The sequence below is a fragment of the Mauremys reevesii genome, linkage group 9 (genome assembly GCF_016161935.1).
Source record: "Mauremys reevesii isolate NIE-2019 linkage group 9, ASM1616193v1, whole genome shotgun sequence".
NCBI classification, from domain to species: Eukaryota; Metazoa; Chordata; order Testudines; family Geoemydidae; genus Mauremys; species Mauremys reevesii.
This window is the reverse complement of record NC_052631.1, coordinates 88,833,788-88,853,351: the sequence shown is the minus strand read 5'-3', so window position 1 is coordinate 88,853,351 and position 19,564 is coordinate 88,833,788. Positions and strand designations below refer to the sequence as shown.

General features: G+C 39.4%; 1 protein-coding gene across 16 annotated transcripts in view; it reads right to left on the bottom strand.

Moving 5' to 3' along the window:
* Positions 1 to 19,564, bottom strand: part of TENM1 (teneurin transmembrane protein 1) — a 697,978-nt gene that overhangs the window by 307,150 nt on the left and 371,264 nt on the right. For all 16 annotated transcript variants that reach the window (XM_039487530.1, XM_039487526.1, XM_039487540.1 and 13 more), the window contains one exon: positions 13,827 to 14,090. In XM_039487530.1, the coding sequence (XP_039343464.1) occupies positions 13,827 to 14,090 (264 nt within the window). The remainder of the gene's footprint in view (positions 1 to 13,826; positions 14,091 to 19,564) is intronic.

Genomic DNA, 19,564 nt, shown 5'->3' with positions numbered 1-19,564 from the left:
GCTCATTGTGCCCCAAGCTCCTCTTAATCTCCATGATTTTTTATATTCCTTTTGGTATCTGTTAGCAGGGTATGTTGTCACAGGATCTGTGCAATTTGATGATCTAATTCAGGTGTCGGTAACCTTTGGCATGCGGCTCGCCAGGGTAAGCACCCTGGCAGGCCGGGCTAGTTTGTTTACCTGCCGTGTCTGCAGATTCATCTGATCGCGGCTCTCACTGGCTGCGGTTCACCGTCACAAGCCAATGAGAGCGGCGGGAAGTGGTGGCCAGCACATCCGTCAGCCTACGCTGCTTCCCGCCGCCCCCATTGGCCTGGGACGGCAAACTGTGGCCAGTGGGAGCCGCGATTGGCTGAACCTGCCGACGTGGCAGGTAAACAAACTGGCCCGGACCGCCAGGGTGCTTACCCTGGCGAGCCGCATGCCAAAGGTTGCCGACCCCTGATCTAGTTACTGGCCATGATTGGCCCATTCACAGCTACACTTGCACACTCCCATGGATTGGGCTGCTGTTAAATTTGGCTTTATAGTGCAGAGGAATTTGTGGAGTCCCTTTGCCTTTTTCTTTGCTGCCTAGCTTTTCAGACAGTAGAAACACGGTTATTCCACTGATTTGGGGCTTTTATGGCTGCTTTGCTGCCTGTAGGATTACTGCCTAAATACATCACCAGTGCATCTTGGGATGAATATATTATGGGCAGACGCCCACATGTAGTATTCTATGTCAAAAGTTAGCAGTGTAATCTTAAGTCATTACATGAAATCTTCATTATATGACAGCTGAGGGAGAAACTCCAGATAAAGAAGCTAAGTATACAACATAATTAGGACAAATATAAACATGAAATATGAATCTAATTTAAATATTACTCAAAACATCTGTTAAGAGAAAGGAAGCAGCCTGCAGGAAGTATTCAGTGCTCCTAGGTATGTATAGGTGATATCTCTTAAGATTTTGTTACAAAAGATGAAATTGGATTTAAATATAGAGAGGCATAAGAGCTATTAAAGGTGACAAAATTTATATATGAAATGTTTCATTTCATTTAAGAAGATAAGGTATATGTAAGCAAGACGAAACAAAGTGCATTCACTTGTGCATCATTCAATGTGTTTTGCTAGTTTTAATTTAAACTAGTATGATTTCAGAAATGACCTCTGATCACAGTTCTATTTTCTATTGCAAAAAAAAGTGTGGATGTTTTTTTTATTATTATTTCTCTTTCACTGTTAGCAAATTATCAAGGTTACAGATAAAAGAATCTCTCCGTTACATATTATTCCAACATGCCTGTTTCATTTAAATTCTCTGACTAAAGCTATTTACAGGTGAAAATATTTCCAGTTTTAGAATGTTCTGTTATCTGGTAATATTTATTATTCTAAATAATTTGCATTTGTGATGATCTTCAGAATATTCACTATTGCAATTTGAAACAAAAGATTAACAAATATTGAAAAATATTTGTCACAGTTCAGGCCAACTCCAACTTTATTTTCTGTGGTCCCAGCGGTCACCTCTCTTCGGTAGAGACCAATGTGTCTCTCTTTCCTAACCTGGGTTTTTCCAGGCTGCACTGTTTCCTGTGTACTCTGTAATCCCCAGCAAGTCAGAGTGCCTAAAAGGCCAGAGTCTTCACTTTGCTTTCTCTTCAAAAGCTATGAATGTTTGTAACTGCACACAGTATTAGGTTGCCACTCAGCTCATTCCAAGCAAGAATTTATTCTAAAGGTAAAAGCATTACAGAAAAACATATTTAAAATGATAAAAGAACCTAGACACATGCTAATAAGCTTACCAGAGATCAACCTCCCACCCCATCTCCAACAAGGGCTCTGGTCAGTATCAGTCCTTCCAATCCTTCCCTAAAGATTGGAATCCTTCTCTTGGACAGAATGTCCTGTACATTTGCTGGATCAGAAAGATGACTGAGTCACTTTAAACTCAGACTATTTATCTCAAAGCCCCTTCTTTGTTTATTGGTCTCTGGAAAATCCAGTTTGAACTAGCATAGGCAAGCCTCTCTACGAGGTGGTGCCTCTCTGGACGTATGTCTGATTTGGGTCCAACTTGGACATCAGAAATGATAACATACAAAAGCCAGGAGGAGAACACTTCAATCTCCCTGGACATTCAATAACAGATTTAAAAGTAGCCATCCTGCAACAAAAAAACCTTCAAAAACGGACTTCAAAGAGAAACTGCAGAGCTACAATTCATTTGAAATCTTAACACCATTCATTTGAGCTTGAATAGGGACTGGGAGTGGCTGGCTCTCTACAAAAGCCATTTTCCTTCTCTTGGTATTGAAACCTCCTCATCAATTATTGGGAGTGGACCACATCCACCCCGACTGAATTGGCCTTGTCATCACTGGTTCTCCACTTGTAAGGTAACTCCCTTCTCTTCATGTGCCAGTATATTTATACTTGTATTTTTTCTCTCCACGCATCTGAAGAAGTGTTTTTTTTACCTATGAAAGTTTATGCCCTAATAAATCTGGACTCCTTGTTGTTTTTGTGGATACAGACTAACATGGTTACCCCTCTGATACTTGTTATATTGTGTGCACAGTGAATTAAACAGGTAAAAAGAAGGCAAAAAGGACCCGGAAAGAGTAATCATTTCTCATCCATATTAAGAATATGTATTAAATTACCCTAGGAGCTCTCATATGGTCAAGAGAAAATGATGTTTAGATTAAACCTCACTAAGTCTTAAAAGGATAATTTGTTAGTCTTTTCTAGTTTACTACCAATGCAATATTGATTTTCTAGATCCCTTCTTTCTATTTTACTTACACTAATTCAATTTGAAGCAATTGAAAAGCAACTTCTTGGAAAAAATCTCTAGATATTTCTTTTATTTAAAGTCTCAGGTCAAGGGTATAAAGAACCAGTAAAATAAGATCAAATTACTCATTTTGGTGGCCTAAGGTAATATCTTTAGTATAATCAAGGTTAACAACTTTTCTGGCAAGCCCTGCTTTGGACAAAAAATGCTTTACTTACAGTTTGCAGAAGAACATCTTATACCATGATGAAAAACAGCTTCCAACTGTCAGATCAATTTAGCAAGACTGCGATTCTAACCCTAAGAAGATGCTTAGAACTCAGAAATAAAATAGAAAGATCTTTGAAAATCTTCACATTGATTTAAGTTTGTTAACATTACAAAGTGACAGTTTGATGTAGGAAAATGTTAAGCAATGGAAGAAAAATTGTTATACTATCTCAGGAAGATGATAAATTTACTTCCTGAATTTCCATGATAAAGTATGCTATATTTTTATAAGTTCCCTCCTTTTCCAGCAACCCCGTCACACTCTTTCGTGTTAACTCCATATGCTTCTAGAGATATTTACAGTGCATCCTTTCTAAATCATGGATAAGAAAGATGCCTGCCATACATTAGATTCTAATATCAAGGACATGCATAACTGTCTTTGCAGGGCTGGTGCCTAAGTATCCCTTCAAAGTGCTTTTGAAATATTTTTTCATGTTATTTAATTAAAATCAATTGTTTCATAATTATTATCTAAAATCTTGAAAATACTACTAAGACAGACAAAAAAGGATATTGCATTGAAGTACAAAGGCAAAAAGGAATGACGTGACAAGGCCAAAATACATGAGGTACTTTAGAGTTGTGGAGAATTATAGAAGTGAAAAATAATTGCGAAAAATTCTGAGTTCTGGATGAATCAGAAAATAACCGATACCATCCATAAGCATGCCATTTTGTACACCTAATTTGTTCACTTAGGGTCAAATCTTCTCCATTTATTTCAACAGGAGTAGGATACAGCCCTTAAACACAATGTGCATAGTGCCAAAATTGTTAGTTGATAGAAAACAGTATGTATTATATGACAGGTTTCATATCTGTGGGGTTTGTTTCAACAACTGTTAATTCTGGCAAGCCACTCTGAAATGTAAAACCACATGCCTACTAGATATCAATGCTCCAGCATATCATAGTATTCTGCAAACAGAGTGTGATGGGTTCAGTCACAGTGACCACCTTGGGACTGTCACCTGAAATGCTGGAATTACCTCTGAGAGACTGTTTGCCCCACCAGTTTAGGACTCCAGCACCCTGCCTTGTTGAGCCAGACATGCTAGTCTGCTGCAACACAGACTCAGGTCTGGTCCACGTCCCGAAAGCTGCAGACTTTAACCAAAAACTGCTCAGCCGGTCACCTATCTCCAACACACAGACACTCAGTTCCTAACGGGATCCAAACCCCAAATAAATACATTTTACTCTGTATAAAGCTTTTACAGGGTAAACTCATACATTGTCCACCCTCTATAACATTGATAGAGAGATATTCACAGCTGTTTGCTCCCCCAGATATTAATCACTTACTCTGGGTTAATTAAGAAACAAAAGTGATTTTATTAAGTATAAAAATAGGATTCAAGAGGTTTCAAGTAATAACAGACAGAATAAAGTAATTCACCAAGCAAAAATAAAGCAAAAACATGCAAGTCTAAGCCTAATACATTAAGAAACTGATTACAAATAATATTTTTACCCTCAGAGATGTTCCAATAAGCTTCTTTCACAGACTAGACTTCTTCCTAGTCTGGGCCCAATCCTTTTAGTCCTTGTTAGTTCCAGCAGACATCTTAGGTGTTAACTAGCGGTTTTCACATAACTGGAATTCCCCTTTGTTCTGTTCCACCCCCTTTTATAGCTTTGGCACAAGGTGGGAATCTTTTGTCTCTCTGGGTCCCCACCCCTCCTTCTAAAAAGTTTAAGATGGATTCCAGTATCAGGTGACATAGTCACATATCTTGTGAGACCCCATCCTCCATTCTTCCAGGGCTGGCCCACAGGCAGGCAGGAAGGTTTACAAGTAAACAGACCATTTACAACTAATTGTCCTAGTCAATGGGAGCCATCAAGCTTCCAAACCACCATTAATGGTCCCCACTTTGCATAACTACAATAGCATCTCAGAGTTATACTTCATATTCCTAGTTTCAGATACAAAAATGATATATGCATGCAAATACGATGAACACACTCAGTAGATTATAAGCTTTGTAATGATGCCTAACAAGAGACCTTTTGCCTAAAGCATATTTCAGTTACATAATATTCACAGTCATAAGCATATTTCCATAAAACATTATGGAGTGCAACATTACACAGAGAAACTGCTTTTCAAATGTAGAGTTTTCAGATTAACTGAAAATAACATGTCCTCCATATTAAGGAAATCTTGATTGTCAACTATATGAAGTCACCCAAGCAATATCTACAAGATGGACGATTTCAATTTCTACTAGTTTTTTTTAATTTGATTATTTATATTCCAAAGGAAATCTACAAAGAAACTGCAAATATTAAAGTAGAATCAATGATTTATAGCAAGGGGAATATAAATAAGCTATCACAAAAGTTTCTCCATAAAACAGATTCTAGTCTAGTTTATAATTTTAAATGTAAAGTTTAACTGAGAGAAAACTATTACATGTCTACTGTTAATTATTCATAAATACAGTTTTACCAATAAAGAATGCTGGTATAGAGGTGACCATTGATTTGAGAGAAACTGCACCTGTGAATCTAGCTGGATTTGTCCTACTGTTATCCTTATAACAACAAAAGATTTATGAAAAACATATGGAAAACATGTTTAGACCCATCACTATGGAGGATTTTCCAATGAAAGTACCTGTAAATTATGCTCCCAAGAGTGGGTATAAATACAGCAACATCATTTGCATTGTTGGGTACTTTGACTTTGTGGAAACATCTTTTCCTGCTCATTCTCTTCCACCCACAAAAGACAGAAGGCTAAGCAGAAAGAGGAATAATAGTCCATGCAGCTATCTTTTCTTTCCCCATCAGCCCCGATCCAGGTGCATTATCCCCACCCCCACGCAGCACAGAGGAGGGAAGCATATTCATCAGTGTGATTTTTTTTCTGAGCTCTATTGTCCAGTTTAGCCCGCTCTGGTATAAAAATTAAACTTGACTGTTCTCTTCAAGTTCTCTCTCTCCCCTTCCTCCCCCCAACTTTGCAATGAAGGAAAACAAAATTGTAAGGCTAAAAATATCACAATCTTGTACAAATATACTGCTGCATTTGCAATGCTGTAGGCAAAGGTCACTTGGACTAGAACACCAAAAACATTTTCCCCAGTTCCAAAATTGTTCCAATGAGCTCTAATGTAGAGTATTAAATATTGCCAGCATTTTGTCCTCAGTGTAGTGTCTGCTGCTGTAGAAATAAACATTGTGAACAGCAAACTTTAAAAACACTATTTACTGATTTTAAAATATCACAATTCAACCATAAGAATAAAAACAATACATGGGGCCAGCTTCTGCCCTCAGATACACTGATTCAGCTCCCAGTGGAGTCAAAGTAACAAATGCGTGCATTTAAAGGACAGAATTTGGCCCATAATATTGAAAAATAACTGGCCATGAATAATAACTATGTTTCATAAATGTTTGAAATGTCAGCAACAGATTCAATGCTCTCAAGACATTACAATTGAATCAACGTTACAATGTCAACAGATGTGTCTCATATATATCCAAAGCAATTCAAATGACACATGCTTCCATTGAAATACTAACCTTTCCATAGGAGTCGTTACAAAGTCCACGGCAAAAGTCCACGGCAGTGTCTTATACCCTACTAGAGGCTCCTACAGAGCCGTTACAATGTCAAATTATACTCTAATATTCCTGGCAAAGTCATTACCCTGTCATTGCAAGGCTTTGCATACTTCCTTTGGAGCCGTATCAATTGTAGAGAAAGTATGCAATATAAATTATACTATTGTTAAAAACAAAATGATGCAAATGTAAAAAAACAAAACAAAACAAAAACAAAAACAAAAAACCCAAAGCAACCCAACACCAACTGAAAATCCATGTATATAAACAATATTAATGGCCTAATATTCGAAATTATCTAAGGCAAGATCAGGTTTTAAGGGCCTAGATAAACTCAACATTCAGGAGATTCAGCCATAAGGCTTTGCAGAATATGCACAACTCAGGGGGTCTGACTATCCCTTATGAGTGTCTGGAGTTTGTGTCTGATAGTGTAAATCCTTGATTTTATACACAATATATGCTACAATATCATGACAACAGTGCAGATCAGAAATGGACAGAGTAACCTTAAATTCTAAATTACCTGATGTGGGATTAAGTTGGATCTTTACCCCTTACATTATCAATGCAGTTTGCCGAGATTTAGCTGCATTATTCCACCTGAAAATTGGTGGGCCAAGTTCTTATCTCCGTTGTACTAGTGTAAATCCAGAGCAACACTGAAGTTAAGGGGATGACCCAGTGTTTAATTTGTAATGAAAGAGGTGCTTGGGCTCAAGCAATTTTTTTACTTTCATAAATGACACAGCAAGCCCAGAGATGCCAGGGCCATGAACCGCCAAGCCTAGGTGCCGGGTCTCAGCCCTGGCACAAATTAAGCACTGGCTGACTCCATATTTAGCCACAGTAAATTTAAACAAAAATCTTGCCTAATGATTCATATGGATAAACTGTTCAGGAAATGCACTGTTGTTATAACGTAGTTGTTGGTAGTCATTTCCTGTGTGAAGATGTGGTATTTAAAGGCAGGGAAAAATGGAGAAATGAGTCTGATTTTGTTTGTTTCCAAAAGAACAGTAAATAATATCAGAATTAATTCCAATACTCTCATCTTGCATTAAAATGTGAAACTTTCTACTTCTTCCTGAGAGTGGTATTCTAATCTTATTAAATTCAGAGTAAATCTATTGACACCCAGAGTAAATTAAACTGGAAACTGGCTGCTGCTGCACTTTTCATTTATAAATGAGATGAGCATCATTATCCCTATTTTACAGATGGGATAACAAGCAGGTCAGTGGCTCAGCAGGAAATAGAACCCAGGTCCCTCGAGACCCAGTCCAGTGCTTTATGCAGTAGGTCACTGCTCCCATTTAAATGTGTCAAATGAATACATTTATATAGATTATACAATTATTAATTTAACATTTTTTTCACACAATTAAACCCAATTTTTATCTGTAACCTTAATACAGTAAGGGTTTATAGTAGGGAGACAACAGTGTTGAGGTTAGAACACTGAAAGCAAATTCTGATCTCATATAAAGTGGTGTACATTAACTTTAGTGGAATTATGTCCGATTTACACTGGTGCCTGTTAAATCTGATTGATAGCCCAGGGCTAGAACATGGAGACCCTAACATTGCCACTGATTCAGTGTGTGACCTTGTACAAATCACTTATCCTATCTGTGCTTCATTTACCCCATGCGTCAAATTAGGATAATAATACTTTCCCAGTTTTGCAATCTGCTTGCTAGGTATTGTTAATAGTATTAAAAGACTTATGACTGCACATTGTGCCTGATTCTAAGCCCATTAAAGTGCAAGGCAGTGTTTCCATTTACTTCAGCAGGCTTTTTGTTTGTTCTGTTTGTTGTTGCTGTTTTCAGGTAAAGATAATGATGTTATGAAAAAAATCCACGAACCAAATCTCAAGACCTTTAAGTCAGAAATAGCAATGCAAAACAAAGACCAGATCCTGTACTTCCTTTGAGTATAGCAATTGAAAAAAATCAAGGACACAACAGATGTAAATATATTTTAACAGCATTCTCAACAGCAAAAACAAACATTATTATCACTCTCTGACCATGAGATATTGTAATTTTGTTACAAACATACGTGCACACAGGAATTCTTTTCTGACATAAATTACTAAGAATAGTATGCTGATAGATTAAACTATTGAAGCCAATTAAAATTATATTATGATATGATGTAACAGAAAATATGATTTTAATAGGTTGAGGGTAATTTTCAATGCAATAAAATTTATTCTATTTTTATAAATACCATTCAGGATGTCATTGTGTAGCTTTTCTGGTAGACCTGCAGCATCACACATTATACAGTACATATTATAACAGGCTATATATAGCATTGCTGAGTTAAGCAACAATTCCCAAGAAATTGGTCATTCATTACTAGTAGTTAATATATATTTTGCTTAGCCTCAGGCACAGCTGAAGGCAGTCTATGCACTAACAGGCTATTATTAATTGTCATTAACAGTGAGAACAACTAATTTAAATGAGAATATTGGTACTCAAACAATTTGTTCAATGCTTCCTAAACAAGAGTGTGTTTAAGTAATAATTATGACAGAGTTGGGGTGTTTGATAGGAAAATAAGTTATCCAGTAAACTATCAGATAGAATTACTCAGTATATATAATAAAGAATGTTGGCTAGATTCATAAAGAAATTCAAAAGAAAGCATGCATCTTCCACCAGCTACTTTGAGTAAGAAATTAGTAACTATAAATAGTACAAGCCCGGGATATTAAAATTGTTACATGCAAGACTTAATATTCCCTAAAGATGTTAAATATGGATATATCATGCTTAAAGTATCCAATTAAATTTGCAGGCTATGTTGTTCAGTTGGATTTAAGTACACCATGTAAACATAGTTAGCATTTTTAAATAACCCAATATTTTATCTCTTTCCCCATATTAGATTGTCTTCAGAATAGCAAGCAACAGATGCAGTAACCCAGAATCATGTCACCCAGGTAGCCAAGTTAAAAGAACTATAGCATTCACATTTTATATTGTCTGTCAAAAATACTGTAATCTAGAGACAAAAAAATTAAGACTCTCTAGTGATCATATCTTTGTCCAGCTATGCTTGAAGAAGGACTGGAGACTCTGGATGTGATTTGATTAGGCCCCAGCTTTATTCATAACTGTCTGGGAGCACCCGGGAGACAAAAGTGAAGAGTGCAAGTAATTCCATGACAATTTTCAATGCTTCCTAAACAAGAGTGTGTTTAAGTAATTTTCATATATATCCAGAGGCTTTCATGAGCTCTCCCCCTTACCCATCCTGGACTCCAGCCAACCCATTGATAAGACCTGACTCCCCACTCAAATGAAGGGTGGGGGTGGCTATAAAGGATGGAGGGGTCCCCTCGTGCCAGTCAAAGAAGTTCCAAACTCCCCATGTTTCCACTCCTTTAACAAATGCCTCCTTTGAATTTTTTACCAATCCATTTTACCTGATCACTGTATCCCATCCCTACAGAGTACCTACACTGGACTCTAACTCCTGTTCCACGTTTGCCCCAATTAAGCCCCCCCAAAACCTGCTGGGGGGAAGGCAAAAAAACCAACCCCATTTTGCCTTGGCCAATCTGGTGGTGAGGGAGAAATTCCACTCCAGCCCCCAAAGAAAGGAGCAAGTAGCACAATGCCCACAGAGGATCCTGGCAACCTGGTATTTCACCAGTTCCGTGGATGGGAGTTGCTCCACCTGGCCCAGGTAAAAGATGGCTTTTCCTTCCCAGTAGGGACCTATATAGTCCCATCTCTCTTTCGGTCAGCTGAGAGAGGGGGAGGAATGGTAGCATCCACATGCTAGCCTGCTTTGCAGCTGCCATATAAGTCACTCCATGCCTCTCTAACCCCTTAGAGCGGTACACAACTTCCTCTCATAATCTCAACAACGCCGCCTCCCCTCCCCCCCGCACCTCACTCAATGTTCAGTGTGCTCATTATTTTTACATATGTAGGGCCAATTTTACTCTCAGTTCCACCCATTCAAACTGACTGAAGTGTCCAGGGTAACTAAGGTGTAACTAGGATACATTTTGACCCATATTCTTCATGTGGTTGGATGTCTTCTTGTACAGAATAAAAGGTATTTATCCACAAGAATTAACTAACTATATAATACTTGCATGTGGGTGAGGGATACAAAAAATGTGTTTGACCACCCCAAATGGATAAGAACTACCAAAGCCGTTTAGATCACTTTTTTAACTATACACATATAATTTAATAGATGGTCTTCTGAAGTCCTTATTCTTAATGTATTCAGTGCTCAGCCAGGGAAAAACTCTCACTGGCATTAATGAGAGCTTTGCTTGAATGAAAAGTGAGAAAGCACGTCAAGACCTTGCCCACTGAAAATACCATCCAGTAGTGTGTAGCATGCAAGAGTGGATTTGCTTGAGATCAATGTAAAAGAAGCATTCTACCACAGACCACATCTTTGGATCCTTCTAATGCTGCCACTTAAAAGTGGTTATCTATCTGTTATGATACTACTCTTTTGGACATTAAGGAAAAAGGAAAATGAGCATTTTTCATACTACAAGTAATGAATGTAAGTTTTAAGAAACTAAATTATGGAACTAATAGAAAAGCCATTTCCCCTTAAGTTTATTCTAGTTGCAAGAAGCCATTTTCATAGACCATTTGGACAAACCCTCTGAACCCTTCTGCAGGTCTCTTCTTCTCCAGGTCTCACTTTACAGGTCAGGTAAGACAGGCTTTGGGGAAGCAGAAAAAATATTTCACAACATAACTTTCTCCCTTTCAACCTGATAATGCAGTCACCCAATTTCACACCACATACGTTCATTGAGGTGGCCTACTAAGAAACGTGCTGATGGTGACAAAGTCTATTTTCACAGTAACTGAGAAAAGACAGGTCTCAGTGTATATCACATGACATTCAAGGATAAACTTAGCACATCTGGTTCATGAAGAGAGTCCTAAGTGTAAAGAGTGGGCAATTCATTAAGATTTGTTCTTTATTACTACAATCATTTAAGACTTAAAAAGAACAGTGTTCAGAGAGCGCTTTTTTTAAAAACTGTATGGAAGCCAACCTAGCACAGTATATAGTGCATGTGCGCGCACCCATCTCTTGCTTCAAGTCCTCTGACCACAAATTTATTTATAAACTTAACCTGTGAATGAAAACTATTAACTAACCAGTAGTGGCTTAGATCCCTGTAGTCTCCAAGTTTATCCATATGCTTTTTACAAACCAACAAGTATTGTTGTGTCCTAGCCATAGGTGGAAAAGTACAATGAAGCCTAGGATATCAACCCCGACCCTGTCAATTCCCCAGAGTGAGAACTGGGAGTTCAGATAGATAATGCCTCATACCAGTATTCTCACTTCCAATGTCCTTCCCAAAAGCAGTGCAACACCTCAATTTTCCCTCAACCTCCTATTCCCAATCAGAGGAGAGGATTTGGGACCCATGGCTAAGAATGTAACCTAAAACAACAGACACCTTGATTAAAAAGTAGTGACAAAAGATTTATGGAGGACTAGGAGTTATAGGCTTAATGCAGCAATCACTGAGTGAAGTGCTATGGCCTGGACTATGCAGGAGGTAAGACTAAATATTCCTAATAGCCCCCTTCTAGCTTTAAAGATCTATGAATCTACAAGAAGTTACTCCATCCTCAAAACCCTATAACTAGGCCTCCTTCCCCATATATCATGCAGTCCCTGATTCAACCAATGCATAAGGAGTAAGGTAATACCAGCTTCTTCCCCCTCCACCCACAGCTACCCAATCTGCAGTAGGAGGAAATTTGTTACTGACCCCAAATATGACATTTAGTGTAACTTTATGATCAGTATAATATCACAATGACCCAGCCATAAAAAAGTGTTGCAAGTAGAATTTGACATCTTGGCCAAACAGCCAACCATATCTCAGGGTGTCAACTGCAGGACATTTTTACTGGTGTACAAGGAGAATTGTATGACAATCACCCACAGGGCAAATTATAATTACACTATCAACTTCACATATGATCTGAACTCTAGTACCGTCAAAACATATATTACATCTACAAAAAAGACATTAATCACAGGACCTTACTACACTCTACCAATGTATCTCTACTAAAACAACACTACTCTGAACACTTACAATGGTATCAGTTATTTTCATTGCCCCCTTCTGATATTTTCTTAGCCAGTAAAATACGTATATATGTGTGTCTCTGTGTGCGCGCATCCATATATCTTTAAAATGTATTATTTCACAATTTCTATACTGTAGCCTACATGTATAAATACAAAACTAGAACATGGGATAGGCATACTGATGCTTAGTGGAAAAATATATGATAATATTTATTTACCTATTGCTCTGAAATATTCAGTGGGGAAATTATTAGAAAATATTTCTATTTGTTGCTTGATACATTGAGGTGAATAATGCTTTGATTTTCTGACTCTCACTAACTTTTAAAAAAAATTCTACCTTCTGGGAACATTCAATTACTACATAAGCATAAAGCCTGGAAGAGAACACAAACTTTTTCAACAATAGTGATAAAGCATCACATATTACAAGAATCACAGACATTAGTGATGAAAAAGACCTATCCAATCATTTTGGCAGGAAAATCAGGGCTTTGCCCAACAGTATGCTTTTTAGCATTTTGCCCAGTATGACAGGAGTCTGAAGTAAAGGGCTTATCCCACCTCCATAGGAGACTACTAACTATACAGTGTACAAAAAAGGGTCTGATCTTGAAAACACTTAATATTGGGCACAGTACTTTTAACTGAGGGTAGTACCATTGGAGTCAACTGGAACTAGTCAGTCTGAAGTACTATGACCAGAAGCCAGTGTTTGCAGAATGAGCTCCTACCTGAAGTACATCCACTACAACTGCATTTACAGGATTAAGGGCCTGATCCAAAGACCGCTAAAGTTAACTTAAATGGGTTTTGGATCAGCCCCTATGTTCCTAATATATACAAAGGGGAAGCTAACATTGCTTCCACTGTTAAAAGGAAATACACAAATTAACCTAAAACATCTCACTTTCATATTTTCATACACATAATTTAAGCCTTTCGATTTGTCTATAGAATGAGGATCTATAGAAACAGAAGAAAAATTAACAAGAAGAGGAAAGGTTCAAATAAGCTGCTCTTTATATTTTAGTATACTATATGATTGCTTTATTACCATTCTCTCCATCAGACTTCCTTTCATGGTCAGTGTCAGTGAGGGACAAAGCTGAATTTGCCCGGCTTGACAAACAGGAACTGTGTTCTGATTTCATCCCCGTTATCCACATCCTCAGAGCATGATCTGGTGGTGAAGCACCACCTTCAGTCTCCGTATCCACATCTGAACCCATCTCCAACGGGTAACCATGCTGAGATACACCATGCAAGTCTGTCTGGTAGCCAGTGCACACAATGTGTGGATTTTCACAGAATTCCATCTCTGCAAAACACAAACATTCAGAGAAAATTTTAGAAATTAGAAGCAATATTTTCTTTAACATACTCCATTTTGGGAAATCTGTTTTAGCATTATAAATACAACAGATACTGAAAAGTCTTTTGATTAAATGACTCTGGACCAGATACTGCCTTTTGAAGTCCCTCAGTGAAATGACATTTTTTTCAATGTATGCTGTAAATTGTGTATTAATGTCTTTTAATTTTATTCCTTCTATTCTGGTAGGAATGTATATTATTAAAGTCTTGACATACACAAATTTAACAATTAGTAAAATTTTGCAACATTAGTTTACCACAAAGCTGAAATATGGAATGTGGCTCTCCAGTGCCACTGAACTTCAGAAACTTTCTAGAAAGCCAATGACTGCTGGGACAGCACAAGTGCCCCCCTATGGGACTGAATCATCAGAGCCACAATTTTAAAGGGCTATACAATCCCCAACCATTTTAGTCACTCCACACACAGCATAGCTGTATAACACTAGAACTCTGGGAAAGAGTAGAAGGTGGGCAGGAACCACAATGAATATGCAGAGGAGACACTCTCAAAGAGCCACAGATAAGTAACCTCTCTTTCTTCTCTGCATATCCTCACTTGTGAAAACAGACTCTCAGGAAGGTAGGTTGGGGAGTTTTCATTGAATAAGGATTGCAGAACTGTCCTCCCACATTGAATATCAGACCCATACTCTCAGTTGAGAAAGTTGTGCTGCATACAGAGGTATAGCGAATTCCTGGTAGCTGCCCTGTAGATTTCTATGATGAAAACATTAGAGCAGCAGTTCTGAAACTGTGGGTCGGGACCAGTGTTCCCTCTAACTTGTCCCCCCCATGTGCGGAATGAATTTTTCTATATGCACCAATATGGAGGTGATGTGTCACCTCCACATTGGTGCACATAACAAAATTCATGTGGTGGGGGTGGGGCTGAGGGGTTCAGAGTGTGGGAGGGAGCTCAGGGTTGGGGTGCGGGCATGTGAGGACTCCAGTTGGGGATGCGAGATCTAGGGTGAGGCTAGGAATGAGGGGCTTAGGGCTGGGGCAGAGGTTGGCTGCCTGGGTTTGGTTCAGGCCACCCTAGCCGGGTCCGGGCTGTGTCATGCTGCGCTGGCCGAGGCCAGGCCACCCGTCCGGGGCTAGGCCACCACAGCTAGGGCCAGGCTGGGCCACCAGGATTCGAGCCTACCGGCCCCAACCACAGCTGGCTCTGGGCCGCACTGCGCCACTCTGGGCTGCCACGGGTGGGTTCGAGGCTGGGACGCCCGGGTCTGGGTCTGGGCCAGGACGCGGCATAGTTGGGGCCAAGCTAGGTTAGAGCCGGGGGAGGGGCACCCTCCCCCGGCCACGGCAGATCCCTGGGCAGGTTCCCTTAGCACTTGTGGTACTAAACAGGCAGCTTACGGAAAACTTAGGTCAGAACCCCTAAGTGAGTCACAACCCCATTTTAATGGGTCGCCAGGGCCAGCATTAGACTTGCTGGACCCAGGGCTGAAGCTGAAGCCTGAGCTCCAACCCCACCCGGGGCAATGGGGCTCAGGCTGCAGCCCCCTCTCCTCCCACCTGGGTGGCAGGGCATAGGCGCCAACACCCCCGTCCCCCCCAGGGTCATGTAGTAACTTTATTGTCAGAAGGGAGGGGTCAAAGTGCAATGAAATTTGAGAACCCCTGTATTAGAGGCAGGCCATTCACGTGGAGGGAGGCTTAATGCTCACCGTAGCTTAAAGCCTCAGTGTCCAGCCTAATCCATTTGACAGGCACTGAGTTGAAATGGCACTCCCTCAAAGGCTCCAAAAACTTGGTGACTTCCCTGAAGGTCTTAGCCAAAATTTACAAACCTAGGCACCTAAAGTTAGGCTCCTGTATTGATAAGTGGCCTGATTTCAAAAGGTGCCAAATATCTGCACCTCTCACTGTGCCAGTCTTTTTAAGTCCAAGGCATAAAAGACAAGTAATACTAAACACCAATCTGGGAATGGTCTTCCCTGATGCATATTAGGCTGCATGCACCTTTATAACCTCAGCTATGGAAGCTCAAATACTGTGAGCAGATGCTGGGTGGTCCCAAGATGCCCTATTTTTCTATGAGGTTCCCAAAGCTCATCTTGAATACTCAGAGTTCCACCTTGATGAAAAATCATTGCGTACATTTACAATATATTTTATATTGCTCTGCTGGAGAATGATACGGACCACAGTTCAATTTTAGTCTTTAATTTGAATTATGTGTACCATGCATCTGAGACACAAACTCTGAGCTCTTTATAGTCAAATGAGACAATATGGGCTAAGTCTTGGTCCCTGTGAGGTTCAGGAGAGTTTTGCCATGAACTTCAGCAGGGCCAGATTTTGGACATCTGAGTCCAGTGTTGGATTAAGAAAGCCATACGTCATGCACTATGGTCCCAACCACCTTCTCTGTGTACAAGATGAACATTTCAGATTTTTTTTTCTTGACAAATAATCACCTACAATTAACTTAATGCAAATTATCATTGCATTTACTTTCATCTACTTACAACACAGTAAGTTAATAAAGATACTTTATTGCCCAGTGTCATATAAATATGGAGGACCAAGAGCTATATACCAGTTCTGAGGTCAAAATAGGTCTAATAATTAGCCAACTAAAGTGTTACACAGCTATAACGAGGTATCAATGACATGAATGATTATTAATCATCATTAATGATCTGGACGATGGTGAGGATTGTACCCTCAGCAAGTTTGCAGATGACACTAAACTGGGAGGAGTGGTAGACACACTGGAGGGTAGGAATAGGGGGTTCAGAAGGACCTAGACAAATTAGAGGATTGGGCCAAAAGAAATCTGATGAGGTTCAACAAGGACAAGTGCAGAGTCCTGCACTTAGGACAGAAGAATCCCATGCACTGCTACAGACTAGGGACTGAGTGGCTAGGCAGCAGTTCTGCACAAAGAACCTAGGGGTTACAGTGGACAAAAAGCTGGATATGAGTCAACAGTGTGCCTGTATTGCCAAGAAGGCTAATGGCATTTGGGGCTGTATAAGTAGGAGTATTGCCAGCAGATCGAGGGACGTGATCATTCCCCTCTATTTGGCATTGATAAGGTCTCATCTGGAGTACTGTGTCCAGTTTTGGGCCCCACACTTCAAGAAGGATGTGGAAACATTGGAAAGAGTCCAGCGGAGGGCAACAAAAATAATAAGGGGGCTGAAGCACATGATTTACGAGGAGAGGCTGAGGGAACTGGGATTATTTAATCTGCAGAAGAGAAGAATGAGGGGGAATTTGATAGTTGCTTTCAACTACCTGAAAGGGGGTTCCAAAGAAGATGGATCTAGACTGTTCTGAGTGGTACCAGATGACAGAACAAGGAGTAATGGTCTCAAGTTGCAGTGGGGGAGGTTTAGATTGGATATTAGGAAAAACTTTTTCACTAGGAGGATGGTGAAGCACTGGAATGGGTTACCTAGGGAGGTGGTGGAATCTCCTTCCTTAGAGATTTTTATGGTCAGGCTTGACAAAGCCCTGGCTGGGATGATTTAGTTGGGGATTTGGTCCTGCTTTGGCCAGGGGGTTGGACTAGATGACCTCCTGAGGTCCCTTCCAACCCTGATATTCTATGAAAACCATCAGTGGAAACTATCTTTGTCAAATTTGTGGAGAAACCCATGGATAGTTTCTACTGAATCAATGTATTACAATAGTTAGTAGAGTTTCATCAAGTAGTATCAGAAAAGTGGAAGAAATGAATATCCTCTATTTATATAAAATCCATAATCATCAAAGGAAAGGAAGAGATTTGTTTATTAAAGATGCAAAAAACTCAGGGCTTGTCTACACTTACTGGGGGACTGACAAGCGGTGATTGATGCATCAGCGGTCTATTTAGCGGGTCTAGTGAAGATCCACTAAATCGACCGCGGATCACTCTCCTGTTGACTCCTGTACTCTATTTGAATGAGAAGTAGTCGACAAGTAGTGTGGACCCCACAGTAAGTAGATCTAAGTACGCTGACTTCAGCTACGTTATTCACATTAGATCCCTCTCTCCCCGTAGTGTAGACAAGGCCTCAGAAGCAGTCAAATTAGTCTCATACATTTGGTCGGTTGTAGTATCTATCAAGACTGAATGTTATAACTGCCATGAGAAGATACTTTTAAAAAATAAATCATTTACTATATGAAGTACAATTTTTATTTACAGATGTAAAATATTTTTTTTGCTTATTCCTCGATGTAATAATGTCTTTCCAAGGCAATTAACAACAGCGCTAGATTCCAATTTCAATTATTCCATACGTACAATCCACTGATTTTTGGATTTCATCAGTGTAACTGAGATCAGAATCTTGCCTATATTTTAATGAGATTATAGAATACCGCCACTTTGCAAGGGCCTGATCCTGAATCTCTATGCACACAGAATCCCCACTGAAGTCAACGTCAGTTTTGCCTGTATCAGAACTGCAGGCATGTGATGAAGCTTTTTGGTTGTTTTTCTTGTTTGTTTTAAATTTGGTAAACTTGCAGCATTTTTCGTTCTCTATTTTTGGCAGAGGGTGAATAGACAAGTTCCTATCTTGAACCCTGTATTTCTGCAAGGTGCTCTACCAACCCACTCTCCCCTCTATCAACTATCAGGTAGCTCAGTCAAGCAGCTGAAACATTTTTCACACCCTGCTTCTCTTTCAAAGCAGCACTGACTTTCTCTCATCGGTCAAAAAAGCATCCTTAGTAAGTGCTAACACTTTAGTAACCCTGAGGGCTGTGCTAGCTGGCTCCATGGCCCCAGTGGAGCTTAGGCTACAGGCAGCTTATTCTGCTGTGTCCTACTCCAGGCGGGTTGTCTGCCACTGGCAGCCTGCAGCCCAGGTTCCATCAGTTTTCACTGGCAGAAACCAAGGGCTGAATCTCACTAATGCTAATTAGATTACACATGTTTACAAAGTGCAGAGTTTACCCCTCAGTCTATATATTAATTCAGAAAGTAGCAGCTAATGAATTCAGTACTTTAGATAATTTTTGTTTAGATGCATCGAAATAAATTTACTTTTGTGTACAACAACTGATATTCAAAGGAATTGTAACACTTTCCTTGCAATACACAGAATATTTCCTTATATATACAAGCTTTTGTAGGGGTTTAACTCCCATAGGATGCATTTTCTGCAAAGCACTTATAGTGCCGTAAGTGCACATCTAATCTTGTTACCTAAAATACTCCAATATCCCCAAAGGGAGATAAAGTTCAAGATTTATGGTAGGTCTCTTCTTACCAAAAAGCTATAGTCTCAGGAGAAATTAGAGGACATTAATACAAAACCCAAGTTTTACACAAATTGCGTGTGGGGGAGGGAGAAGGCTGAGGTACAAGAATATATAAAATAAATATGAAAAATCATCACGGGACTGCTGTGGTATAGCTAGCTCCAACTTTGATGCTAAGAAACAATATGACCTTTGAACTCT